The 27,614-nt window shown below is 45.5% G+C and overlaps 1 protein-coding gene across 2 annotated transcripts in view; it reads right to left on the bottom strand.

The window, feature by feature from the left end:
• The window catches only part of Shisa6 (shisa family member 6), a 297,355-nt gene extending 271,129 nt beyond the window's left edge, over window positions 1-26,226 (bottom strand). For both annotated transcript variants that reach the window (XM_020151557.2, XM_074046840.1), the window contains exons 1-2: window positions 25,497-26,226; window positions 4,000-4,160 (exon numbers count right to left, since the gene is read on the bottom strand). In XM_020151557.2, coding sequence (XP_020007146.2) covers window positions 4,000-4,160; window positions 25,497-26,134 — 799 coding nt within the window. In that variant the 5' untranslated portion in view covers window positions 26,135-26,226. The remainder of the gene's footprint in view (window positions 1-3,999; window positions 4,161-25,496) is intronic.
• Between the last annotated feature and the right edge of the window lie 1,388 nt (window positions 26,227-27,614).

Here is a 27,614-nt window from a genome sequence, read left to right as displayed (position 1 = left end):
CCATGGGTCTATCGTGGAGTTCTCTTTAAAGCTGGGAACTGGCATTCCGGAGGAGTTTGGGTAAAAAGACTCAGAGAAGTAGAGAGGATCTTCCTGCCAATGTGAGATGAGGAACTTCCACACCTGCAAAGTGTTATGGGATGCTTTCTCTGTTATACATAAAGCACACAGCACACACAGTACCTGGCACATTGAATGGGGAAGACTTAGGATAGAATTCCCCTCGTGCCAGATGCTGCCCTGCCATGCTTTACATTCATATTTTTATAGTAAGTACTTAATGTATGATACGTGTGCTACTTGGGTATCAAAACTACTGAGGACCTCCACTCTACTTCCTACACTAAACAAGTATGTGCTTTCAACTTCTAAATCCTGACCCATCCCAGACACAACCCCACAGACCTTCCTGGTATCAGAACTCCAATTCATTGTCTTTGAATGAAAGATTCATTTGATTTGTTTTCTAGGAGTTACAGCTGTATTTCCATAGCCTGGTCATGGCTAGTAGTGTCTTTGCTAGGGATAGGGACGTGTTGGAGTGCTCTATTTGGTTTAACTCACCACACCCTTAAAATGATCTAAGCAGTAGAAGCTAGTCACCGCAAAGGCACATGATGAGAAAGGGCAAGGTCACACACACAGTAATTAAAAAGGACCCAAACCAAACTGATCCCATGCTTTCCAGTGCCTCTCAAATTCTAATTGCTGTGGCCAGGCACAGTCGCCAGCTGCTCTGGAGGCAGACATGAAGAGGATTGCAGTTTGAGGCCAGCTCAGGCAAAAAGTTAGCAAACTCCATCTCAGCAAATAAGCTTTATATGGTGGTATACACCTGCAATCCCAGTTACTGGGAGGCATAGGTAGGAGGACTGCAGTAGGAGGCCAGACCTGCACAAAAATGGAAGGTCCTACATGAAGAATAACTAAAGTAGAAAGTGCTGAGGGCATGGCTCAAGTGATAAAGCACCTGCCTAGCAAGCACAAGGCCCTGAGTTCAAATCCAAGTACATCCCCACCCCCCCAAAAAAATTCTAGTTGCTGGGAAGCTTCACCAAAATGCAGGCTCTCATAATGCAGGTGAAGGTGATTCTGATGCTGCTAGTCCAGCACAGCATTTTGAATGGCAGAACTACAGCCGTGCTCTGATGCCTGCGGGTTATATCTGTGTATCTTCCTAATATCCCCCTAAGACTTCTTGTCACTTTATTACCACTGGTGGGTGGTTGATTTGATGAGTGGCAAAATCACAGTAAATTTCCACTTTGAACATTTACCCAAAGTTCTGTTTAAACTTCTGCTCTAACTGCAACGTTGTGTGGCAAAAGATAGGAGCTATTTGGAAAAGCTTTGTGTCCATTACAAGCTATATGTAACTTGTTGTGAAATTGCTTTTACATTTCAGTTTCACTTTCCTGAGTCCAGGAAACCATTCCCATCTCTAAAAGCAAAGGGAAGAGTTACAATTTGAGAAAAACGGAGAGAGGTTTCTTGAAACATAGAAGTGAATCATGCAACTGTAAGCTTTCCTTCTTGGCTCACAAGAAATGATGTGTATAGAAACCAGAAGAAATGCCTGGTAAAGGGTATTTAAGGGCAAATCAAGACTGCCCACTTAATCAGTCTGGATTCAGTGGCTGGGTACTAGCTCACTTGCAAGTGAGACAGAGAAAACCTGAACAGAGGGGTGAGGATAAAGAGCCAAGTGGCTACAAAGTTCCAAAGTCACAAACAAGGAGACCGACTTCCAATGATGAGTCTTTGAGAAAAAACAAAAACACCCTACTCAAAGCTGGTGACAGTATCAAGGTTAGATTGAACAGTGATCAGAGATAACAAGGATGGTTAGACGGCACCTTTCTATAATTCCTAGAGCCCAGTAGTTCTCAGAGTTCACTCACATTGAAGGCAGCAAGCTTTGAACACCTCCCCCATTCTCAAGCCATACCTCCATATCAATTTAAAACAAGGCTGTAAGGATGGGGCCCACGCAATCTTAATTTTTAAAGCCTTCCCCCATGATTTCAATGTGGAGCCAAACTGGAGAGTCACTGGTATCCAGTATCTTTGTTCAAAACATGAAGTAATCCATCTGGACCAGTGATCTTTCACCCTGGCTGCATGGCAGAATCATCTTGATACTTCTTAAAATACAGATGTCGGCCCCATCCCTCTCTGCAAATTCTAGTTAATCTGTGGAGTTTGGGCACCAGCATTTTAAAGAGTTCCCTAGGTGTTTCTACTGTGTGTACAGTGAGGTAGGTGACTAGTGCTCCAAATGTTTTTGCCAAGATTCCTTCTACTGTTTCCATTTTAAGGATCGAGAATGTTAAAGCTGAAAGTACATTTTAGACTTTACAAAGGCAGATTACAACTTCTTTACCTTTGAAACAGATATTTCTAACTTTGGAGGGGTTGCATCAGATGCTCAAAACTGTTAAGACTACTATCTTAAAGGCAAGTGCAATTTAAGAAATTTCAGAAAATTAAAGAGAGGAGATTTGATTTTAGCAGCACAAGTGGTATAGTTTTAGATTTAGACACACCTACTGCCACCTAGCTGTGGTACATCCTTATTGCAGGTTTAATTCAGATCCTTTAGCCCATCCTTTGAAAAACTATAGGTGTAAGATTACAGATGTAAAGAGAGCAGATCCAAGTACAAAAAAAAGTTGTGTCTGGGACTAGGATTACAACCAGATCTGCCTTCTCAAGATTACTTGTAAGGATCCCTCAGATATTTTGCATTTATTTCTCCAACTGGGTAAGAATATTAGATTTTTCCAGTCCTGATTACTGTTAATTACTTGCCTCAGTTTGAATCTTGCTTGTCTCCCTCACTAACAATATGACCTTGGATAAAGTTACTTAATGTTTCTATTCCTCATATAAAATGAGAATACCAGTACTTCAATATTTCTATAAAGAATAAATAATATACATATAAAATGCTCAGTATAACATTTAACACAGAGCATGAGCCCAATAAAGACTTAGTTTATATTACTGCTATTCCTAATGTTTTCCTCATTTTTAACACCTTAATGATCTTGTTCAAGTTACTATGCTTCCTTAAGCATCATTCATTGATCCACAAGACCAGGACAACAAATCCTTCCCAGTTTCCTTCATGGCATTATAATGAAGATCAAGTAAAAAAGTGGAAGGTGTAGTCTGCCTTCCACGTCCATAGGTTCTGCATCCACCTGCTGTGTTCAACCAACCACAGAATTCAGTCCAATGGGATCTGACCAACCATGAATCAAACATATTCCAAAAGAACTGTCATACTGAACATGTACAGGATTTTTCCTGTTATTATTCCCTAGACAATATGGCTTAACAAATATTTACATAGCATTTACTGTATTAGGTATTATAAGTAACCCAGGATAATTTAAAGTATCCAGGAGGATATGCATAGGTTATATGCTAATGCTATGCTAATTTATGTGAGTTTTTGAGCTCCTACAGAGTTTGGTATCCTTAGGGGGTCCTAGAACCCATTCCCCATAGATACCAAAGGACAGCTCTATGTCATTATATGGCAACTTGTCATGTGTCTGGAGAATCTATAAATCACAAGAGGGTTCACCCTCAGGAAACATTCTTTGAGATTCCAGTAGCTGAGTAGCTTCTACATCTGGATGCAGACTTTCCTATGTCACATCCAGCATCCTAGGCACCTTCCCACCACATGGGCAAATAGGTGATCATAGTCCACCCTGGTATTTGCAAGCTCCCTTTCACATTTATACCAGCCACTCAATACATCACAGATGCACCAAACACCAGCCCTCATACAGCGCAGGCACTGGCAGTCGCTGTGATACCAAACCCTTCTCAGGAGGATAGCCCCTTAACTCTTTCACAAGCCTGCCTTTGCATCAGTGCATCCTCCACTGTACAAGTGCTCCACGACCTGCACCACCAGAGCAGAAAGCACGGTGACTTCTCTCCAGTCTCAGCAAAGATCTAAGGTTATCAGCTCTCACTTACCTGGAGTCTGCTTAGCCGTACGCACAGGGGTATAGTGGTTTTTGGAGGTCGATCTGACTGGTGTGTTCTCTTTGGGAGAGGTATCGATAGCCGAGATCGTTTCTCTTTCACAGTGCGCTATGGGGATTGGTCCCTGTTGTCTTAAGATGTCAGCCAGAGCCCTAAACAAGAAGGAGATCACACAGTAAGTGAGACGCACTGCACAATGGCAAAGGGCCTACTGCCACAGGTCCTCTGATTCGCAGACCTAAAGGAGAAGATAGAGACATGACAGTCAGTGCTCAATAAACACACCTTCGTCTGGCACTGGTATCAATAGGGACACAGGATAGAAGATGCCTAGTGGTACAGACATTGAAAGGCTATGATGATAGTTTTTTTCTTTAAGTCATTCTACATGTATAAATTCTGAGCCCTTTCAAAACACTGGGTCTCCAAATACCCACCTATGCCAGGCACATATCTACAGCAGCAAGCCAGTAGGATGCCACTACAGGGAAGGGCTGACAATATGGGCCCTGAATTCTGCAACAGTCACTAATTATCAGGGGGACCAACCTCCCCAACCAAGAAACCAAGTACACACCAAGGAGCATGTACTGGATATTGGTGACCCAACTAAGTACAACAAACACACAGCTCCCGCTGTCAAAAAAGTGTGATTTAGCTGCAAAGACAGGATGCACAGATAAAAAGATAAACATCAGAACACATGGAGGGTGCAGACAGTGAAGTCAAACGGAGTTTAGAAGAGGGAACAATAACAAACTCAGAAGAAGAAAGACTGCCTTATCAGGAGAGACCCACGCTCCTGCAAGATTCTCAGAGGCCCAGAAGAAGCAGGTTTTATCTATTCACTACTGAGCTTCAGCACCCACACTGGACTTAGTGAGGACTCAGGATGCATCAGTCACCCCAGAGACAGGGGCAGGTAGGGACCCATTCCTGCCCTCCAGGAGCTCACAATTTGGGGAGAAGCACTCCTCCACCTAGTTTCATACAGGTGTGAATGTGAGATACCAATGACTATGGAAAACAGCCATGCAGGGATGCTCTGGGGAGGCACAGATGAGAGTGGACAAACCACCCAACACCACGCCTGTTATTATCACTTCAGAACCAGGGCTCCTGTTCCTGGTGCACCCCTAATTTGTACCAGAAGAGCAAAGGCTCATGTCTCTACTGTTGGTATCCCGCAGGTGTGGAGGGGGTGAGGCAGCATGCCTCCAGGCCTCCCCATCCAGCCCTACCCGCTGGAGTCCAGCTGCAGTGCTCTGCCCCCTTGGAAAGTGACACTAATGGCCTTTAAAAATGTGTCTGAGAATGAATTGTTTCCCTCCATTACGCCACCTGTGACACACCGAACCTGCCTAGAAGAGCATCAAGCTGGCAATCTTATCATTTAGTGGCATTTTATATAGCAATTTCAGATTTTCCAAATGCTTTCCCCTCACTGACTTTCTTTTCCATCAGCCTGTCAAGGAAGAAGCAGTCACACGCCACCACCTTAGTGCATTATCATGGACTCATCAGGGAAAAAAACCACAGAACCTCATTGCTCTGTGAAAGGAAACTGGGCAGGCCTGGAGTCCAGGTAGGGCCAGAGAGCTGACAATCACGGCCTGGGAATAAGGAAACGCATTGCCCTAGGAAGTCAAGAGATTTGGATTCAGACATGGCTCTGCCACTGAGCAGCCTTGAACCTTTGGGAAGATTTGTTAACTTCTGAGACTAGAAATAAAGGGCTTAAACTAATGACCTCTAAGATCTCTTCTGATTCTACAATTTGGTTATTTTATGTATCGTTTTAAATCATACATCCATGCAAGATGTGATGATTCCTTCACCTTTCTAATTGTCAAAGACACTTTCTTACTATCTTTCTGTGATAAGAAAACAGGGAACTACAAATTATAATATACATATTGATCAATGAAATGAAGCTGAGAATACAGGGCCAGTCACTATGGCTCATTCCTGTAATCCCAGCTACATGGGACACATGGGTAGGAGGATTTCTGTCCAAGGCAAAAAGCATGAGATCCTATCTGAAAAACAACTAAAGCAAAAAGGGTAGAAGATGTGGCTCAAGTGGCAGAGCATCTGCCTCACAAGTGCAAGGCCCTGAGTTCAAACCCTAATTCTGTCATTAAAAAGAAAAAAAGCTGAGAATCCAAAAATCAATTCACACAACTATAGTCAATTCATTTGTAATAAAGGTACCAAATATCATTCAATGGGAAAAGAATATATTTTTGTTTTTAAAAAATGATCTTAGGACAGCTAGATTTCCAAATGTCAAGAATAAAGTTGAACCCTGATTTCACACTAGTACACACAAATTAATTAAAAATGGATCATATACCTAAATGCAACTATAGACTCTTTGAAGAAAAATGTAAAATTAAGTCTTTGTGGTTTCTTAGATTCTGCAAGTTTCTTAGATGTAACAACAGAAGTATAAGCAACAAAAAACAGATAAATTAAAAAGCATCTGTGCACCAGAGAAAATAAAAGGCAATCCATAGAAAGGGAGAACATATTTGCAAAACATGTATCTGATAAGAAACTTGTATCCAAATATATAAAGAAATGTTACAACTCAACAATTAAATAAAAACCTCAATTTCAAAATGCTCAAAAAATGTTTAAACAGGTATTTCTCCAAAGAAGGTATACATGAAAAGCAGTTTATCATTATTAACCATCAGGGATTTGCAAATCCCAATTATTCTGAGATACCTATTTATACACATTATGATAGCTACAATCAAAAAGCCAGATAGTCCCAAGTGTTGACAAGGATGGAGGCATCTCCACTCTCTGCTGGTAGGCATGTAGGATAGTACAACCCGTTCAGTTCACAGTTTGGCAGTTCCTCAAAATGTTAAACATTTTGTAAATATATGGCCAGCAATTCTACCACAAGTACTCCCAAGAGCAAAGAAAGCACAGGTTTCATACACATAAAACTTGTGTATGAACACTCAAGGAGCATTATTAATCTTAGTTGAAGTGTGAAAACAAACCGAATGTTCAAATGACCCTGAACGAACGGGTCAGGATATGATGGAGTAAGGACCCATGGGTAACATGGATGAACCCTGAAAACGCCACCCTAAGCAAAAGAAAGCCAGTCACACAAGACCATTTTTTTCATTTTTGGTGGTACTGAGGTTTGAACTCAGGGTCTATTTGAGCCACCCCTGCAGCCCTTTACAAAAAATCATGTTTATGTATAAAATGTCTAGTTAGATAAAGCCATAGAGACAAAAAGTAGATCTGTAGTTACCCTGAGGTCTGGGGAGGGTGAATGAGGAAAGACAGATAATGGATACAGCTTTTCCTTTGGGGAAGATGAAAATTTTCAAAAATTAGGTAACGGTGATAGTTGTACAACTCTGTGAACATATGCCAATCACAGAATTGTACACTTTAAAATTTAAGGGTGCAATGTACAATATAAGCCTATTTAGAATAGTTACAATGAAATCCCCCTGTATAATAACTATATCCTAATAAGTTTTTTTTAATTTAAGGGTGAATTTTACGGCAGGTAAATTATATCTCAATAAAGCTATTACCAAAAAAAAGTTCTATTCTTTTTAAACTTGTCTCCTAAGTTCTTATAAAGGATCCTACTTCTCTGGGGCCTGTGAAGAGGAATGGGATTATATGGTTAAATATACTACCTCTGGTCAACCAAGACTGACTACATCAGTGGTCTCCACCAGGGTGATTTTGTCCCCTCCCAGGACATTTGGCCATCTCTGGGGACATTTTTCTGGTTGTGACAACTGAGAAGAGATGTGCTCCTGGAATCTGGTGGGTAGAAACCAGGGATGCTGTTCAACATCCTACAATGCATGGGACAGATGAAGTTAAGAAACCCTGATCAACATCTACTGGACACTCAATGAGTGGGTGTTTGACCTTAATGCAGTCTAGTTTCATAGATTTCTACTATGCAGCCATATGGAGGTGAACACCAGCTGGGCTCTAGGGACACAGAGGGTCTAGAAACACTAAAATGAGTGTTCTGAAGAACAGCCATGTCTGCCTGGGTCACCACTGTCCCCCCCGGTCTTGACACTTGCCCAGCCATGATATAAACCGAGAAGGCAATAAGGATCTATTCATATGATGAATACCCTATCCCAGCCTGGAGGGCTTTCTGTCCTGTGCGCTTGTGTTTCCCTGGATAGTTTTAATGACAGTTTCATAGTAGATTTCCTCCAGACCAAGGAAGAGCCAGCAAAGAAGAGATTTTTGATCTGGGTTTTCCTCTCCTGGTATAGTTAGATTCTCAGAGCCCAACTCTCAAGAGGCCCTACAGGACTGTCCGGCCCCTGCTAGATGGCCACCTTCCTGAAGACCAGCAAGCTCAGTGGGCTTGGGTCAACAAGTTATAACTCTGGGTTATAGGTAGGGTGTTTCCTCTTGTCTCTAGGCCATGGAATGAAAGAAAGTAATTTGGGAGGGGGCTTCAAATGCCCAGTGGGCTGGGCTGAGCTGGGCAGCACAGCCGAAGAAGGGGACCATGCTGGAAAACGTACTTCTCGAGGTTGCCTGAGAATGGTAGCCAGGAAAATACTCCTGGTCCCCATTCACTCCTGAACTATTCTCAAAGATCTAACCTTTCTCAGTGCCCTCTGGCCACTAGAAAGGCAGCCCTAGTTCTCAGGCTGAGGAACAGTTCCCTTTGCCAGCTCCCCCTCCGGACCCCTCAGCTCAGTGACCTCCCTCCTTGCTCTGGTTCCTCTCCATCTTCCATCCCTAGCTCTCCAGGGTGCTTGATAAATATTATTCTAATTCTGAAATGTGTGATCCCAGTCTCACCTAATTAATTTGGATACGCCAGAGGAAATGGGTTAAGGCCTGAGCTACTTTCTAACCATAAGAAAGAAAACTGGTCACTGAAGAACAGTGAAGCTGATTTTGTAAAAGAGTGGGAAGCAGATTTCAGGGTCTAAGAGAGCAGTAGAGATGGACTGACAGCGAGAGTGTGAGAGTGTGTGTGTGTGTGTGTGTGTGTGTGAGAGAGAGAGAGAGAGAGAGAGAGAGAGAGAGAGAGAGAGAGAGAGAGTGAGATGGGAAGAAGAGTGAAATGGGATGGGAGATGGAGCCATGGAGACAAACAGCAAATAGATGGGGAGAGGGAGAGAGAGACCAGCAAGAAAGAGCAAGAGAGAAGAAAAAGAGACAAAAATCAGGAGCCAGAGAGGAAATGTAGAGATAGAGACAAACCAAACAGGTAGAAAGAATAAGAAAGAAAATGAGAGATAGAGAATCAAAGGGAAATTCAGAGATAGAAAGCAGTTCAGAATATTCAGAGACTAAAGAGTGGACCAGAGAGCACCATCCAGAGGGAAAGAATCTCAGAGGGAGATAGAGAGCAGGCCAGTGAGGGTGAGGAAAAGGTTGCCAGCCCAGTGTCTGGGAGGGTAGGAGCCAACTGCTCATCGCACCTATGGATGAGGACTACAGATGTGCCTAAATTAGGAATTTTAAGAACACCTTCACTCCATTCCTGCTCCCCTGCCAACCACTGTTGTACTATCTGATCTATCAAACAAAAGAATTCTTTTGCCTAAATTATCTGTGTTCTTGTCTGGGTTCTCTGTTCCCTTCTGTACTCGTCTTCCTTTGCTTTTTCTGATGTTTGGTAAGCAGGGAGAATAAATTAATTGGGCAGAAAATCCAGTCACAGAAAACAGTTATTCTGTTCATTCAGGCCAGGTAACTTTAGTTTTCTTCTACTTTTGATATTGCACATTAATTATCTGTACAGTGGAAATACCATCTTACATTTGAACAGCACTTAACAATTTCTAAATATGTTCGCCAGCCTTGCCCCACGTGATTCCTTCTAACCCTGTGACCTTTGTAGCTATTACCACCCCAGTTTTTAGCAAGGAACTGAGGTTCACACTAATTTCAGTATTCAAACATGATGGAACAGGAATTCCAATTCAGGGTTTCTGCCTTAAGCTCAAGCATCCTTCTGCACACTAGGACTGCTTCTTACATACATCTTACTTGCCTATAAATCTCGGTTTTTAATGAGTCCTCCTGGTCTTTCCAGCTGGGCCTGCTAATTTAGCAATGCTAGCTAATATTTGGGCATGCGGAAACAATTAGTAAATGAGTGATTTGGGTCAAGATCAGTTGTTTATTTGCTTAAAAACTTGTCAGTGGTCTCAAGGATGAGAGTATGTTTAAAGTTCCCTAAGTGTTTAGTTATCTCAATGCCTGAAGGGACCAATGCCAGGCAACATTCTGACATGTTACCACCTGCGTTTAACATATGACATCTTTCTTAAGCTGGCAGGTAACTTCTCTTAACAATAGGGAAATTTAAAAAAAAACACTTGCTCATAACTCACTCATAACCTCCATAATCTCTCCTACTTAGGAAAGTAAAGATTTATTTATTGAGGGACTATTATGTGCCAGACACTGGACCAAGGTCATGTATTTTATCCTAAAATCTTCAGAACAACTTTATATGATAGGTACAGCAGCCTGTTTTACTGATGAACAAACTAAGACTTTGAGAGGTTAGATATCTTGCCCAAGTTCACACAGCTAGTAAATGGTGAATTCATATTTCAAACAGAAGTAGATAGATTACCCATCCATTCATCCATTCACTCAACTATCCATCTATCCACCCACCCACCCATCCATCCACCCATCTGGATCCTAATCAAATGTGATTAAGTAGACAGAAGGATGGATATTCTTCTATCCACTTACTTCTGTCTACTTAATCACATTTGTGATTTAATTCTTCACCTTCAATGTCCCTGCATCTCCGAACAAGATTTTAGATGGTATTTAGTCTTTAGTGAAAAAAATCTACCCAGACCTAAGAACCCAGCTGCAGCTCAATTGCTCAGTTCTTTTCATCTTTGTGAGTCACTGACATCAACAGCTTTGAAACTTTATATACTATTTTAGCAGCCAACCTTTCTGTCAAATGAAATCCTCAACAGAAAACCATATAGTTTACTATACCTTGATTTGCACGAGGAGTAGGGAAACACCCTACACAGTGAGGAGCTAGAAACCTGCTCTTTCAAGTTCTGCCCCTCCTTCCCTGGTCTTCCTTAGTTTCCTCAAGTTTGAAAACAAGTGTGGCAAAGGAGCACCAAATTAGAAACTTGGAAAGTTTTGTCCCAATCTTCACTCATTGAACAGGTGGTAAAACATAGGTGTCCTCAAATTAAGTGGGGAATCTGGGCCCCTTAGTTCACCTGGTAAGTATTTTTAACCTCAATTAATACCCTGTTCACGAGGACCCCATGAATAAATATTGCTGCTCACTGAAGTGGAGCAAACAGACACCAGACTTTGGCCTCGGGCATGTCCTTGGATTTCTGAGCCATATAAATGCTGTGGAAGTGAGAAAATCAGTTCTGCTATTGTTCAATAAAATTGTTCTGTGCCAAGAGCAAGGCAAACTGGATGGTTTAGACCCCCAATCATGCCCTTTCTCTTTTTGGGGGAACAAGGAGAAACTGAGGCTTCTGGCTAGGTACAGTAAAAGGCCAAATAGATGAAATCTTCCATGAATAAGTTATTCTGGTTAATGTTCTTAACCCTAAGGCTAATGAGAACACTCTTGTTTTTGAAGAATTTTCTAAAAGCATCCCTGCTAATTAAGTAGAATATACTGAATATAATTAATTCCCTTTTTTTCTTTTTTAGAATTCAGGTTCTTTGTGAGAGGGCCATAAGTCTAATCTCTGGTTCTCTTCACAGAGAAAGCTAAGTAAAATGTAGACAGTCTAGGAAATCATTCATATGAAAAGTGCAGAACAAATCAGGGAAGTTGTTTTGGGCTTTGTTTGCTGTAAGAAAAATCTTTGATAGCTGCTTCTTTTGTGTTTTTCTTAGAAGTAGAGTGTAGACATTTTACTCCAGTTAAGTAAAGGACTCCAGTCATTTCAGTCCTGGATATCTGAGATTTTACTTGACATGGATGTTGCAGAATGGCAGGCATCCACTGTCACCTCCTCTTACAACTATCCACTGGACAGTCAGAGCACTTTCGTCCTCTAAAATATGCAGTCAGGACAACTGAAATGAATATGTTTTTAATAAACACAGACCAAGGAGAATGGCTTAATTTAGTCTCCCTATTGCCAGTTCTCTCACAGTCCACTTGAAAAACACAGCTGCTGGCTTTGTGTGTGCACAAGACCGCTCTCCTCATACAGAAAGGCTTAGAATGGATGTGGAGATCTCATTTGTTGAGTTAACAATGTCTATGCATCTGCATTGAGCTGTTCTGCAGGTCTATGCTGTCCCCAGCACAATTGGAACTCATCATGGCCAATAAACATCCCAGAACTCAGTGAAGGAAGGCAAGGCCTGCTTGTTTTGTTTCTCAAGCAAGCAGGACCAGCTGCTCCATCCCAATGGTTGCCTGTCCTGGGGTTGTGGATAGATGGATGACCAGCCAGGAGCCAAGCAGAGTCAGTGTGGCATCCCTCATGGTCCTCATTCAGTACTAATTACATCATCTCCACATACTACATTTTTGACCTCAGGAATTGCATGAAAATTTACCCAGGCCTGGGAAATTTAGAAGCATCAATACCAAACGTAGACTTTCCAGAAATATTTGGATTGTTTTGAGAATGAATCAAAGATCTAAATATATCAAGTGTAGCTGCCATTTGGAAGAAGGAAAATAAAATGGTTACCAGGATTTTTGAGCAAAGTCACAAGGCCAATCAGGTGATGGAGGGGTTAATAAATGTACCTGTAGGCAAAGTACCAATGGGCTGCTATTGTTGTGTGTTTGGTTCTGTTTTGGTTTGGGGTTTTTTGCTTGTTTGTTTTGTTGTGTGGGATTTTTTTTTTTTTAATGCTACTGGAAGAGACCAAAATCTATAGATGAGCAGAACACAGGCAGTATAGCCTGATAACCAAACACAAGGATTCTGGAGCCAGGATGCCTAAGTTGGCACACTGGCCCCTCATTAGCTAGCTACTTAACTGGAGTGAGGTTCTGTTTCCTCATTGGAAACTTAAGGCTAAAATAATACAGCAAAATATAATGTCTACCTGTCAGGGTTATCACAAAGATTAAGTGAGTTAATGCTAGTAAATCACTTACAACAGAGCCTGACATCTAAGAAGCACTATATAAATATTTGAATAAATAAACCCTACACAGAGTCAATCTATAAAACCACAAGCCCTGGACTGGCAGAACAGAAAAGTCTTGCCCACTTGACAAATCTCGCCAGTTACATGGTCCAGCTGTGGCCATGGTCATCCTGGAAAGGACCACCCACAGCCCACATTTTCCACCAGGGCCTAAAGACAGGAATTCATGTGATCACACAGTAGTTTTTGCTAAACTTTGAACTTGGACCTGGAAGGTCAAATGCAAAGAAAGTATGTGTTTCTTTCTAGCAGGCCACTATGAACTGTGCTTCCACTAGTTTTCAAAAAAGCACCCAGGAAGGCCCATTGAAATGCAAATGATTCACAGCATAAACAAAACAATCAGGATCTATGGGGCAGGGAATGGAAACAAATCAAACTGGCCAAGGCAACATTTTCTGTAAAGAATTCAGTGATTTTTTTTCTTGTTTCTTCTCCTTCCTTTTTTCTTTCTTCTTTTTCCTTCTTTATTTCTTCCCTCCTTCCATGTTCCCTTCTTCTCTTCCTTCTTTAAAATAAGTATAAACATTATTATCATTTCTATGCTCAAGTGCAATTGACTGAATTTCGCATTGGAAGGGTAGGGTTCACAAAAAATGCCACCCTAAATCCTATCCACTTTAATTCATTCAGCCAGTCACATAGTCATATCTATGCCCCAGGCATTATTCTAGGCACTAGAGCACGGGTATGAAGAAAACAGGCCAACACTTCTGCCCTGCCCTACTTGGTGGGACCTTTGTCACCTAGCTATCTAAGGCTAGACAACAAGCCCAGAAGAAACCTTCAGCTCTTTAAGCTGAGTTTGAGACCAAAGTGTTTATCTTGACAAGTCCCATTTCTAGGTGGACGGCCTCCCCATGGGCAGGAAGACTTGAAGCCATGTCTGTGAGCACAGATTCACAAGTAGGAATACTGATGCAGGCCAGGAACCCACTGCAGGGGCTTTGATCACCTTGATAATCAAGGAAATGTGTTGCTGAAGACGTCTTGTAGAAAAAAAGGATACATTCCATTGGGCGAGTTCTTTGAGCCCAAGCCTGGTCAAAGGAGTCAATTTTGCTCACCATGAAAATGATTTAGAACCGCATCCTGACACTGCCACAGGGTGAATGCATGAGTGGTCACTTGCTCTGAACAAAAGGAAAGGGAGTGGATATCCAGGGGAGGCACTAAAAAGGCCTCCTATATCTCTCTCCTCTGTCAGCTCCAGCAAGTTGTAGCGCTAAAATCAAGCATTCAAGAGGCCATTTGCAATAGCATTCTTAACTGAATGGAGTTTACAAAGAAAATGTCTGTTCTCCCACACTTCCTGTAAATGTAGATGTGACTTGTTTTCCTAAATCTCAAGGTGTGCTGAGGTCAGAATGGGCCAGGGAAGCTATAGCTACCTCCACAGTGCTACAGGCCACATCCCACATCCTGGCCTAACAGACCAGAGGAGCCAGAGGAGATGAGGGACTTGCTCAAGGTCATGGGAGAGAAAATGAGAGAAATTTAGATCTGACTGCTTCCTATCTCAACTTCCAAGAAATGCTCTCCAGCAAGGAAAGAAGAATGGCAACCTCCAAAAGTGAGAGGGAGAGAGCTTTGCTAGGTGTCCCTGTAAAGGTCGCTCAAGAGCACATGGCAGATGAAGGGACTGAGGTCAGAGTGCTTTCTACAAGGACCAAGGGTGCTGGCTAAGCACTTCCTGGACATTGAGTCCTATACTAGATATGATGCTGGTTCCTCCATCCAAACAGTGGTGCTGGGACAGTGATTTATGTACAGGTGCCTTAGGCCATTGATAAAGAACCACACAGAGAACAAAGGCAAATTTCAATGTCCTCTTATCCCCCAGAAATAGGGCAAGGTGCCTGAATCTGCCTCCAGACCCTTATCTTCTCAGGCCCTGCTGGCCATCCCGAGGTAAGAAGATGAAAGAATCCCCGAGGCCATGAAGTAATTCATAACACTTAATTCTCAAAGCCAAAAGAGAGTTGTTGGATTCTAAAAACAGACAGAAGTAAAACAAGAAGAGGGAAAATTATAGGGAACCCCCAGAGGGAATTAAAAAAGGAAGTGGAAGCAGCCTGACAGTCAAACACCACCAAGTCTGCAGAAATAGGGGTCAGCAAATCCCAATCAATGAAACAGGAATGGAAACTATAAAATATTTAAAGGAAAAGCATTTTTTTTTACTACTTCCCAGGCCATTGCAGGATTTCAAATAAACTTTTGTTTTCAAATAAACTTTTTAAAAAGGAAGATAAAATTAATCTTTGGAGAGCTACTTTATTGAAGGATCTGAATGATCCATAATTAGCGTGCCAATTGTCTACCTAGCCTACTTGAAGACAATCTGTCCTTCTCCATGGTATATGTGCCTTGAACAATCTTTTCAGTCTTGTCTGAGCTATTAATCTGCTCATCTCAGCTTTTTATCATACAGAGAAAAGAAAAACAACTTTCCCCAGGTCTAATTTGGGTAAATTTTGAATTAGTGTTGTCTGAATCAATGTGCTTTTATGACATTACAGCCAGAAAGCTCAAGATGGAGAACCATAGGGAGAGGAGGAAAGGAAAAGAATTGGACAGAAGTGACCAGGAATCAAAAGAAGGCCAAATGGAAAAGAAGCACCACAATAGATAAGACACCAAAAGTAACAAGCAAAAACATTTTAATGATGTGACTTTAAAGAGAGAGAAGGAGATGCAACAGCTTCTTTGTTCAAAGACCTGATATTCTTTGCAAATGCTTGAGGGATGGATATGGGTTTGAAGTTGGCTGGGATCGTTTGAGCATGGAAAAGCTGTGCTAGTTCCCAATGCCAAAACAGTCTTACAAGCCCAGGGGCTATGACTCCTAGAAACTTCAGGCACGTTTCTCTGAGAAAGCCAATTACAAGTCCAGTGGAGAGGATGGACTCCAGATTCACCACACATTCTGCAGCTCCATCAGCTTTTGCGCTGGCTTTACGCCCCGTCACTTCAAGGAGGAGGATGAACAAAGCTGCCCAAATTCTGACCGAGGCCAGGTTCTTAGTCTGACCGCAGGATAGAGGGAGAAAAACCCTACTAACAATTCCCTGCTCTGCCCCCAACCTGTCCAACCCCTGGCACATGTCCTAACTTCCAAGATCTCGGAAAGGAGAGAATGGAGGGGCTCCAGAAGGCACTCTCAGATGCCACTTAAAATTAACAGCTGTTCCCAGGGTTCAAGTTCTTCCTCAGGGGAGCAGCAATAGTGAAGGAAGAAGAAAAAAGGAACTGTTTGGGTGGAAAACGCACGTCCCAGAAGAGGACATTTGGCTAAGGGAACAATGAATATGTCCAGAGGACAGGTGTCCTGAGTAATGAGACTTTAATGCCGAAGCTAATGGGAACAGTACACGAGACCAAATGCCAAAAAAGCAGGGAATAATGAGTGTTCACTGCAGAAGCAAGAGTCTTCTCCCAGCATGGGGCACAGGGCCAAGGTTCTGGCCACCCAGAGCCTCTCTGGAGCTTTAACTCCCAGGGGTCTGGAGACAGACAAAGTAGCCTTAGGCAAGAGGATCCAAGGGTCACCCCATCCCTCTGACTAGGAGTAGGCACAAGGTAGGAAGGGCAAGAGGATAAACACAGTGCTCAGGAGTGCTGGGTTCCAGGAGATGCCAGTGAAACAGCTTTCACACCCTGTCAGTTAGAGGTGAGTCCCTACTCAGGTGCCCCTTGTCATGGAGCTGCCACCACTCCAAGCTAACTGAAGCCTGCGGCCTGCAGCAGATTTTGGCTGCTGAAGAGAAAACACAGGGCTTCTAGGATGTCTGCCCTTCAGGACAGAGGATTTGAGAACAAATAGAACAGAAAGACTTGGAGAAAGAATAGGTCATTGAGAAGAACAGCTAGGAGAATGGAATGGGAAAAGAAGAAAACTAGAATGGACAAGAAGCGAGTTGTCTGTGTTTCTCTGTGTTGTACCCATGCAGCACTAGATGTTATAAATGGGTGGAGGGGATGTGATAAATGGAGCTGTTTGTGAGCTGTATGTCTCAGTAATTAAAGGTGGGAGATGGCCCATGGTCCACTCTCTCTGCCCAGAGCACAGTCTTTCCTTCCTTCCTCTAGCTCTTTTCTCCATTCTTAGGTGCAGAATTGCCCGGAGGCTTCTAAGGCTGTGATGCATTTGAGTTTTTTTTTCCCTTCCTCAGATAATATCAAGGTTTTGTTTTGCTTTTTACATTTCTTTATATGTCCTTCACCATCGCCAATATAATCCATTTGTGAAAGAGAGCCCTCTGGTTACCCTGGGCACCTCTGTGTCTTTGCATGTAGTGTAAGTGGGGGTTGCCAGCCTTGGCTGCAGTTTCCTGAAGGCAGGTCATTTATGTTCTCAGTCCTTTATGGTGACAACCTATCCCAGGACACAAGTAGGTGAGACTCTGTCTTCTTAAGTAATTTGAGTATCAATGACCCACTTACATCTAGGAAAGTCAGCTGCCCTCCGGGACTGCAAGGAGAGACGGAGATGGGCAATGTGCTAGTTGGGTGAGCTTGGGCAAGTTACTAACTCTTGGAGTCAGTTTCCTTGTCTGTAAAATGGGCCTCTGTACCCACAGGGGTAATGGAAGGATGCAGTGAGGCTATGCAGGAAAGTGCTGAGTAGGGTGCCTGGTACAGATCATGTTCTTGAGAACGGGCCCTCGTAAGTGTCCTCTGTTGCTTGAGACCTCATCTTACTGAAACCTCAGATCCTCTCCAACTCCAGCTTTCTGGGGTCCCACAAAAGACACAGCAGTGTGAAGTTCTGGGAGACAGAGTTGCCCTAATCCTAGACCTTGTGTACAATTGAAGGGGCTCCCCAAGTACACAACAGGACCAGCTCTCTCCAGAGTGTCCAAAAGTGGCCTTCACAGGTGTCGGCAGGGCTATGTGTGACACAGGTGCCCAGCCTCTCTCCATTCACTGACTCCCACCCACAGGAGTACAGCTAGCTGCTCTCCAACCTGCAAAGGCACTGGCCCCTTCTCACCTGCCCTTATACTCAGCCTCCCTCACTCTCACTCCATTTCGGGGACCAACTGTATCCTGTAAATGTGAACTTGGGGGCGGAAGGAGGAGGTGGGTGCAGTAAATGCACGCTGGGAGTCTGTGGGCGATGCTCATGGCAGCCTCACCTCCTGAGTTTGCCAGTGTCTGTGGCTGTCTGACCTAAGTGCGACCCCATCTGAATGTAGAACTGCAGAGGCGGTGGCCCCAGGATGGAGAGAAGGAGGGTGCAGTGAATAGGGGCTCTGATCCTATGCCTCCTCTCTGCATGCATCCTAAAGAAACTGGGTCCCTTTACCCTCGGTATCAAAGCAGGATGCTAAATCGAGAGATCTGTCTACTATTTTATGCAGAAATGTGGGACATTCTTTTTTTTTTTCACCCTTTCCAGGCAGTGATTTGAAATGTTTGATGCATATTCAACTCCTTCTTTTTGTCCTCTGTCCCAACTACCCCACTGCTTGCTCAACACATTGATAGAACACGAAGCTGATCCTTCTGAAGACCCATGATTATCCCTCCACATGAGCAGCAGCCTGGTCAACATGGTGGGCATGGGTTCAGGGCCCTCCCATGCAGGGCTGCCATTCATGTTCATCTCTCCACCTGATGCCCCCTCTGGGCTCCTGCCTTCAGAGATGGCTGCGCTGCTCCTCTGAGAGCAGCTCTCATTACTGGAGGCACTCGTGATTTCTCATCACCTTTTTCATTCATCAGCCTCAGTCCATGACTTATTACTGCTTACAAGAATCAAATCTATCCTAGAAGGATAAAAATATGCTACGATTACAGAAAGTCAAAACAACAGGCCACGGACTCTCAAAGTGCTTCCAAGAGAGGTGCTGTGCAACCATTTTCCAGAGAAGAATCAGCATGTAGCCTCTCAAGGTGACTGCCGGGAAGGACAAAACAATAGGACACAGAGTCCCTGGTTCTTCCAAAGGAAGAACATCTCAGGCAACAGCCCCCAAACTTTATGCCACACAGATTCATTTCACATTATGATTGGGCCCCAAAGTTTCAGTTCTACTAGTCTATGGTTTCTCAGTCCAGAGCTGAGAAAGGGAAGAACTAGCACAGGAATTGGGTTCTTATGGCTCACAGAGATGTCTTCCATATGTAGCAGCCATCCTGGAGGGTGACCCTGGAGGTCACATGCACACACAGGGCCATGATGGCAAAGCTGAACCTCACTGATGTGAGACAGCTCTACCCCCATCTCTGGCTGAGAGGAAGCTTCCACAGCCTGCATTTTTAATTACAGATTTCTACCCACAATGTTATTCAGTGATTCCTTGCCCTTGGCCACCTCCCATAGGCTTGTGCTATATTTTCCTTCTTCAATGGTCTGCGTTACTCACATCTTATTAAAGGATTATGCTTACTTAGATCAAGTTATTGCCCTTTAGAAGAGAATATGGAGAAATTGCAAAGGACTGGGGATGATCAACAGAAATTATTTCAGTGAATGGAAACAATGAACCAGGCAGAGCTCAAGAAATATAGAGGAGGAAGAGAAAGAAGAAGGCTGTCACTCACAGCTCCAAGTATCTGAAAGTTATTTGGTTAACTAAGAATCATGCATAAACTAAAGCAGAATAGATTTCCATTGGATGAGAGGAAGCCAAGCATAGGCTCAGGACACAAGAGTCCTGGCTTTCAGTGCCAGTTCTCTCACCCAACAGCTGAGGAACTCCGGCATTGTGACCTAGCCTCACCAAATTTCAGTTCCTACTTTAAAAACTATGAGATTAAATTAAATGAATTGTGTGCGATAAGAATTCTATGATTCTGTAATGGATGACAAAATAATAGAATGTATCACCCTACTTTTTCATAAAATTTTGGTTTTATTTCTGAAAAACAAATAAAGTTAACAATCTGTCCTGAGTACTTTTTAACTAAGCCTGCTCCAGGCTCCAGGCCAAGTGGCTGAGACCCTCTGAGGGTTTTCTGGTAATTGCCCCCTACACACCCATCCCTCTTCCCTATCAATAATATCCGGAAAGAAAATTACTACAGATGTGAGTTCATAAATGTAACTCAAGGAAAAATAATGGGTTGGAGTTTCTCAAGGCAGAGGAAAGAGGAAAAAAATCACAGCAGAAGACATATACACAATGAATTTAGCTTACACCCTCGTCTATTCTGTCTCTCTACTCCTAATCTGAGACATCTTACACATCCATAAATTCAAACCATGATTTTGTGGTTCCACAGGATATATACTGTCAAGGAACATGACCAAAATTGTAAGACAAAATGTACTTGAATCGATAATAATTTCAAACATAGATTGTACAGGACTTTGAATGGGGAGAGGGTGGCAGGGAAGAAGGAGGGTGGTAAACCTCTAGAGCCAGGAGTGAGATGCTAGCTCCAATATATGATAGGTAGGGGTTCTCCCTGAGTAGACAAAAGAGATAGAGTTAAGACCTAACACACAACCCTGCCAGGCCTGGAGAAATTAGGCAACAGACCTAGAAGGATGAAGCTCCTTTTGGTGTGGTTTCCTTTTATTCCGGTCTATAGGCAGGTCTGTCTGGGGTGGTGAATTAATCTCCTTCAGTCAGCTCACTTTTTCAGCTGTCTTAACCACTGCTTCGTGCACAGTTGATCTGAATCAATGGCACAGTCAATCTGAACGCTCATTAAAATTTGTTGAAAACAATGAGTTAGACTTTTTCCTCCACCTGCATCTTGGCAGCCTAGAACTGTGGGGAAGTTCTTTGTATCTTAGCAGCAGATTCCCCAAAATGAATGTACTCTGAGTCTTGGACAGAGCTGTAGGTAGGGGGAAAGGGACAAATATGCAGGCCTTCTGAGCATGGAACAAGGCAAGAAAGGAGCATGAAGACACTGAGCGATGAGATCAGGGAGAATTGTCAAAATCTAGGGATATCTGAAAGTATTTGCATGGTTGCACTACTAAAGCAAGTGTGAACTTTGCTAGTGTCATGTGTCAAAGGTAACATGTGCTTTATAAAGGTATATTGGATTAGTTCAAAACATTTCTTGCCCACTCTAGGTGATCAGGATTCATCTGGTGACCTAATGCATCTATGTATATGCAAGAGTCAGGAAAAAAACACACCCATGTGAGGGTCTAGGCAATGCCATTTTGTCCCATTAGTGGTGGTCCCAACCTCTCCCCCAGTTGCCTTCCTCCTTTTGCTATCTTTGTTTTTGTTTTTCTGCCATCCTTCCCCTAAAACTCTCCAACATTAGCCTTCTCAACTCTTTCCACAATTTTCCGACTTTCTCTACACACATTAAAAAAAATAATAAAATAGGAGAACATACATGGCTAAAACATTCAGCCCAAGGCAAGATTTTTTTCCCTTTCCTTCCAACTGTTATATTTGAAGTAAAAAAGAAGTTGACTCTGTTGAGATCAAATTATTATAGGAAAACCACAGTATTTCAAAAACTGGAGTATTTGAGGGAACTAGATAATTTGTTGCCCAAGTGCCCAGGAAGAGTTCTTCATTAAATCAGCCACCAAAGTGTTCTAGTTACTGCAGTTACATGGCTTATAAGGAAAAGTAAGAGCCCTTTGGGTTTGTAATTAATTTCTGGAGAAAAAAGGTGGAATAGTACATCGCCTTGGCTTACCCTCGAATTAAGCAGGGAAACTCAAAGATGAAGGACTCTGTTGATGAATTTCTTTTCTTCTGGTGACATTCACTCAGGCTTTTCTTCCCACAGCCCGAGCATCCTCCCTGCTGCCCACCTTCCTACGCTGCCCCTCCCACCCCATCCTTGTACAGGCAGTGGGAGGGCCCCAGGCACCTCTGACTTCACCAACTGTGTCTTTAGCATCCTAATAGCTTCCTGACCCATCTGTTAATTAGCCATTTAAAAAAGAAGAAGAAGCCACACAGTTCCTCCCTCAGAGTGATTCTCATCTCCAAGACACTAATGAATCAACTCAGGGTGAGGAGGATGGAACCGGTTTGGATGTGCTGTGTGACAGCTAGAATAGAATAAAATGTCAAAAGGGGCCAGCCTCCTTGGCCAGTTCCTGGGCGGAGCACACACCCCCGGAGAACACCCACTGACAGCTCTCTGAGCCCATAGCTCCAGGGAAGAACAACTCAGGAGGCACTAAAATTGGTGAACACCTGTAGTCCATTGGCTCAAGCCTTAGTCTGGGCAGTTCTAAAATAGGGGAAAGAAAGGATAAAGATCCTAGTGGTAACTGGGGTTCCAATGAGGAAAGGTGGGCAGTTCACATCAGGCATGGCTCTGTCTTGAGTCTCTGTGCCATCTCTTTCTCCTTCCTGGGGTCTAGCTTCTTGGGTTTGACGTGGTGTTCATCTGTTAGAATCCACTAGACAGCTGGGAGTTTCCCCTCCAGACACTTCTCACTCAGAATCATGACAACAAGGTCTAATCACTTCTGGCAAAGACAAAAACTGTTCTTCCCTTCAGGGGATGGAGGAATGTAAGGAAGTCCAACCCTAAGGAGTACATGGGTAGACAGAGGGTTGCCCAGCCTGGGAATACCAAGGCAGAGCAGATGGTCGATCCCTTCTTCCATTCCTTCTTAAACTCCCACAAATATCCCTTTGCAATGAGGCCGTTCTCACTGAAACTCCTTCAGACTCAGGTCTGCTTGCCCAAGTCCCATCGTCAGAGAGGATCACACACCAGAATAGCTCTGCTTTCCTTTTCAGTAAGAAAAAGTCTTGGCTGAACTATTTCAGAGTTTATAACTAAAAGCCAATCCTACTTTCCCCCTCCACCTCTGACCATGTATTTTCTTTCTTCTCCCCACTTTCCCTAGGGAAAAATCATCACAGCTCAAATACTAATCTCCTTCCCCAATAGTCCTTCCTTTATCTTCACTCTCCAACAAGATAGTCTGCACAGCAATCTCTGAGGTGTGAACAGATGAGAGGAACCCCATGCTCCCATCCAGGAAGTCATAAGTGATGTGAATACTCACTCTAACATGCTTGGGGAAAAAAAACTTAAGATGGGATGCTCCCATGCCCAGAGTTACCCAGAACTGAAAAATATGTTCTCCTCTCCTGTCCAAGGTCACCATGAAGTGTCCTAGTTGATCTCTCATCTCTGTCCTCCTGTTCCTCAGCCCTGCCCAAACATACACAGACAGATATTGTCCCTTTCCCAACCAGCACCAGTATGATGGTTTCCAAAGCACTGATAAGGCAAGACTGCAACTGCTGAGAGGGGAGCTGTGAACTGAATAAAATCAGGAGGTGAACTTGAGAGAGAAGCATCCTATATTTACATAATGGTCTGAGACCTGAGATTCACCTCATTTCCTGTGGTTTCCTCTCTTCCCCAACCCCAGAGAGGAAATGTCCCAATGGTGTCACCACCTTTACCCTAGTTTGGGCTAGGGGATGTCTGTGTGGTGAAGAGGGGACAAACACAAAGAGGAACAGTGACCTCCCCAGGGTCACGTGCCAATGCCAACATCTAAAGATGCTTAATTTCAGAAGCTGAGGCCACCTTATCATAGGGTGATGATGAGTAAACTCTGTGTGAGACGGCAGAGTAGGACAAAAGGGCAGCTTTCTCTAAGAGTACAGAGAACAATGGCACAGGGAAAAGAGAAACCCAAAGAAAGGTTTATCTCTTTTTGGAATCAACCAAAAAGAGATAAAACCCAGAGCAGAAGGACTGATGAGAGGAGGACAAGAGGAGAAAAGAGGAGAGGAGCCTTTGAGTCCTGAGGTAGAGGTAGCACATCTGCTTCAGGAAGACACCTGCCCACGGGTGATTCCTTTTCTGCTTTCCAAGCTGAGCCAAGAGAGAATTGGCTGCCAGATGAAACTCAATGGAGGAAGCATCTTGTCCTTATTTTGCTCACTGTCCTGCCTGTCCTCTGCCTTTGAGAGTAGGGAATGACCAAAGACCACTACTAACAATTCTCACATCAGTTCTCCAGGGCCAGTCCAGATATGAGGGAGATGCTGAGTAAGGTGAGGGAGGTAGCGAAGGCAGTGACCACACTGGATGAAGAAAGAGGGGTGCTCCCTTTGAGGTCAGCCCAATTCCATCCCTCAAGTTTGAAGTATACATCTTTAGTGGATTTGGGTCAATAAAACCTGTCAGGGAGTATCATCTTTTCTCAATACCCACAGTATCAAGCAACTCTTTCAGAATGCAGAGAAATTTCTATTTGCATCATATCTCTTCCACAAGGTAGGGTGATTAATGTCCATAGCTGTGAGGGAGGGGATTTTCAGGCCAGGAGGATAATAAGCAGGGTGTGACAATGAGAGAGAGGTGGATGGGTTAATGCAGGGTGGGGCCTGGTGAGCCAATTCAGAAGCAGCAGTCTAGGAGCTAATCCTGATTATTAGGTCAGTGCCTACACCATGTGCCAGAAATGGAGGCATTTCCGGAAGTCAGTGCCTTCAGGGTCCCTGAAAAAACTTTACTGAACCACATCCAGCCATTCATGGTAAGGAGGGCAACGGGAGCAAAGCTAACTTTGTATCCCTTGGGTGAGTGGTTCCTAAAGGAGAGACTGGGTTCCTGATGTCCCTTTAGACTTCTGAAGGACTCCCTGGGAGCCAGAGTTATGGGGAGGGAGGTAGTCAGAGCGGAATCACGGGCTACCATGTTTTGAGCTCTTGGGGTAAGTTTTGGAAGGAGGCAGCCCCCACCGCCTCTACCAAGTGTACAGTAAAAGATGCCCAACTAAGTTGTACAAGCAAGAACTATTAACTCAGAGAACAAGTCCTCCAGTCTCAGCAGGAAAGAGAAGCATCCCACTCCAACACAGACACACCATCTGTGCTTGGTCAACGTGGAAGTAGAAACCTTTATTCCATCTTTCCAGCAGAGGCACCAGCCTTTCCATATCAACCCATCCCTAATGCCTGGGAACATCCCAGTTCACGCTAAACCGTTATTTGCTACTCTTTTTCAGTAAGGTTCCAACACTGATCAACTCCTGTATTGAAAATGGCACTCTGCTTTGACTCAAAAAACTACGTCCATAAGAGCCTACACCAAAGTGCCCACACGCGTCATGAACACAGCACCTAGGATCTCCATTCAGGATTACAGAATTAGTAAAATTCTAATACTTGAACTTTATGGACTCTACTGGTTCTTTGCCTTATAAATCTCCCTAACACCAAAACATGCCTTCCTGTTCCTAAGAATGGAGGAGACAGCATACAAGATAAAAGAAGCGATGTTGGAAGTGAACTAGGAGCATCAAGAGAGGCTTGTGTGAAGAGGACAAGGGAGGCAAATTAAGAGGGTTTGAAGCCCCGGGAAGACTGAGTCAGGGACCAGGCAGTGGCTCTCACCTGTGGATGTTCATCTCCCGGGGAGGGCGATGGGCCTTGTCATAGGAGACCTTGGCGAAGACACCAGCCACGATGACAAAGGCAATCACCCCGCAGGTGATGTACACGGTGAAGTTGGTCTTGTCTTTCTCCGGGTCGTACTTGTTCTCGGGCCCCGGCGACACCACCTTGGTGCTGGGCGTCTGTACCCACACGGGGCTCTGGTAGTTGGTGCACTGGCGCTGGTCCAGCTTCTCGTGACGCTTCTTGCAGCAGAAGCGGTAGTAGCAGGTGCCGCAGCAGTACAGGTAGCCGCTCTCGCTGTTGTTACACTCGAACTCCTTGTCGTACTGGCCGCTCACGTCGTAGTAGCCCCAGCATGTCTCATAGGTGACAGTCGCACTGGCCGCCGCTGCGGCCGCCACCGCGGACTGTCCCCGCCGGCTCCCCGCCTCTGGGACGCCAGGTGCCCGGGAGGTACCGTTCAGCTCGCGGCCGCCTCGGGCCAGGGCGCTCCCGGGACGCCGACCCCCGACGGCAGCGGCGCCCGCGCTCAGGGTCCGGTTGGCGGCGCGGCCGCGGGCGGTGTCAGCGCCGGGCAGCAGGTCCAGGGACTCCAGGGAGAGCAGCAGCAGCAGCAGGAGGCGCCGCAGCGCCATGGCGGGGCTGGGCGCAGGGGGGGGGGGTGCGGGGAAGCTTCCGCGGCAGGCCGCTACCCTGGCCGGCCGGGCTCCGAGGGCGGTAGCGCGAGCTGTGCTAGCGGTGCGGGGCGGTCAGCGGCGCCGGGGCGATGGCGCCATCGAGGCGCGGGCGGCGGCGGTGCGCGGTACGCACGGACCGGACCGGCGCGGGCTGCTCAGGGCTCTCACGCTGCGCGCCGGCTCCGCGCTCCCCCTGCGGGATCGGCGCGCCTCCCGGGCAGCCCCATCCCCCGCCGGCGACAGCGGTGGCCCCGCGCGCGGCTAGGCTCAGGCAGGACCCGAAGCGCGGCTCTGGGCAGCAGCGGCGGCAACGGCGTGGTCCCGTCCGGGCGGGTCCTGCGGGACAAGACGGGGAACGGGTCACGGGGTGGGGCGACAGGCGCTCCTGGAGGCAGGAGGGAAGCGGCGGGCGGCCGGGCGGGGAGGGAGCGCGCAGCCCTCGAGGAGCTAAGTCCCGGCCGGCAGGAGCGCGGAGCCCGCTCCAGGACGGGCCGGGTGCCCCTGCGCGCGGGGAACCGAGGGCGCCTCGGCGGCCCTTGCCCGGAGCCTCTCAGCCGCCCTGGCCCCGCAGCGCGCTCCCGCCGCAGGCTGACTCCCGGGACGGAGTCGGCTGAGGCTGGGGTCCGGCCGGGAGCCGGGACGCGCGCGGTGGCTGGTCCTCACTCACCATGCCCGGCTGAGATTGCAGAGGCGGCGGTGGCGGCGGCGAGGCGGGAGCGCAGCGGCCGGAGAGAGCGAGCGGAGCTGAGAGCCACCGGCTCGTCGCCTGCACTAGTGCTGGAGCGTGTGCGAGAGGAGCGAGGGAGACACACGCACTCACACTCCCGCACACACTGGAGTGCCGCGAGGGGAGGGGAAGAGAGGGGCGGGGAGAGGAGGGGAGGACAGCGCTCCCCGCCGCCCACGTTCACACGCCTGGGCGCCCGAGGTGGGTGGGGGGGGCGGGAGGACTGTTCTTTGCTTCTCCCCCCTCGCGGCACTTGAAGCTCCGCGTCACCAAAGCCTTGGACACCAGTTAATCAACACTGCGCACCAGGCGGGCGAAGAGAGGGCCAGAAGCAAGGCGAGAGTGTCCCCTCTAGAGCCCAAGAGTCGGCCCGCGGCAGGGCCAGACCTCCTTCATCATTGCCCCTCTATCTTCGCGGCGGATCTCACCCTAAGGGAATCCGGGTTGTGCGCGGGGAGTTGGGGTTTCTGCAAGCCTTTGCCTCTCCCTAGTGGTGATGTTCGCAGCCAAGAAAAGAAGTCAAACCCATTACTACAGGTTCCTAAACTGAGGCCAAGGTCAAGTGACTTGCCTGAGACTATTGGGCCACCAAATGTACTGAACTTACTCTCTTTCCTTTGAGCACCCTCCTCCAATATACTCACAGGCGCAAGACAGCCCCAGCGCTTGGTGACACCTCCTATTCCCTTTCTCCCCCCATTTTTTTTTTCC

The sequence above is a fragment of the Castor canadensis genome, chromosome 11, assembly GCF_047511655.1.
Source record: "Castor canadensis chromosome 11, mCasCan1.hap1v2, whole genome shotgun sequence".
Lineage (NCBI taxonomy): Eukaryota > Metazoa > Chordata > Mammalia > Rodentia > Castoridae > Castor > Castor canadensis.
This window is presented reverse-complemented; position numbering and strand designations above follow the sequence as displayed.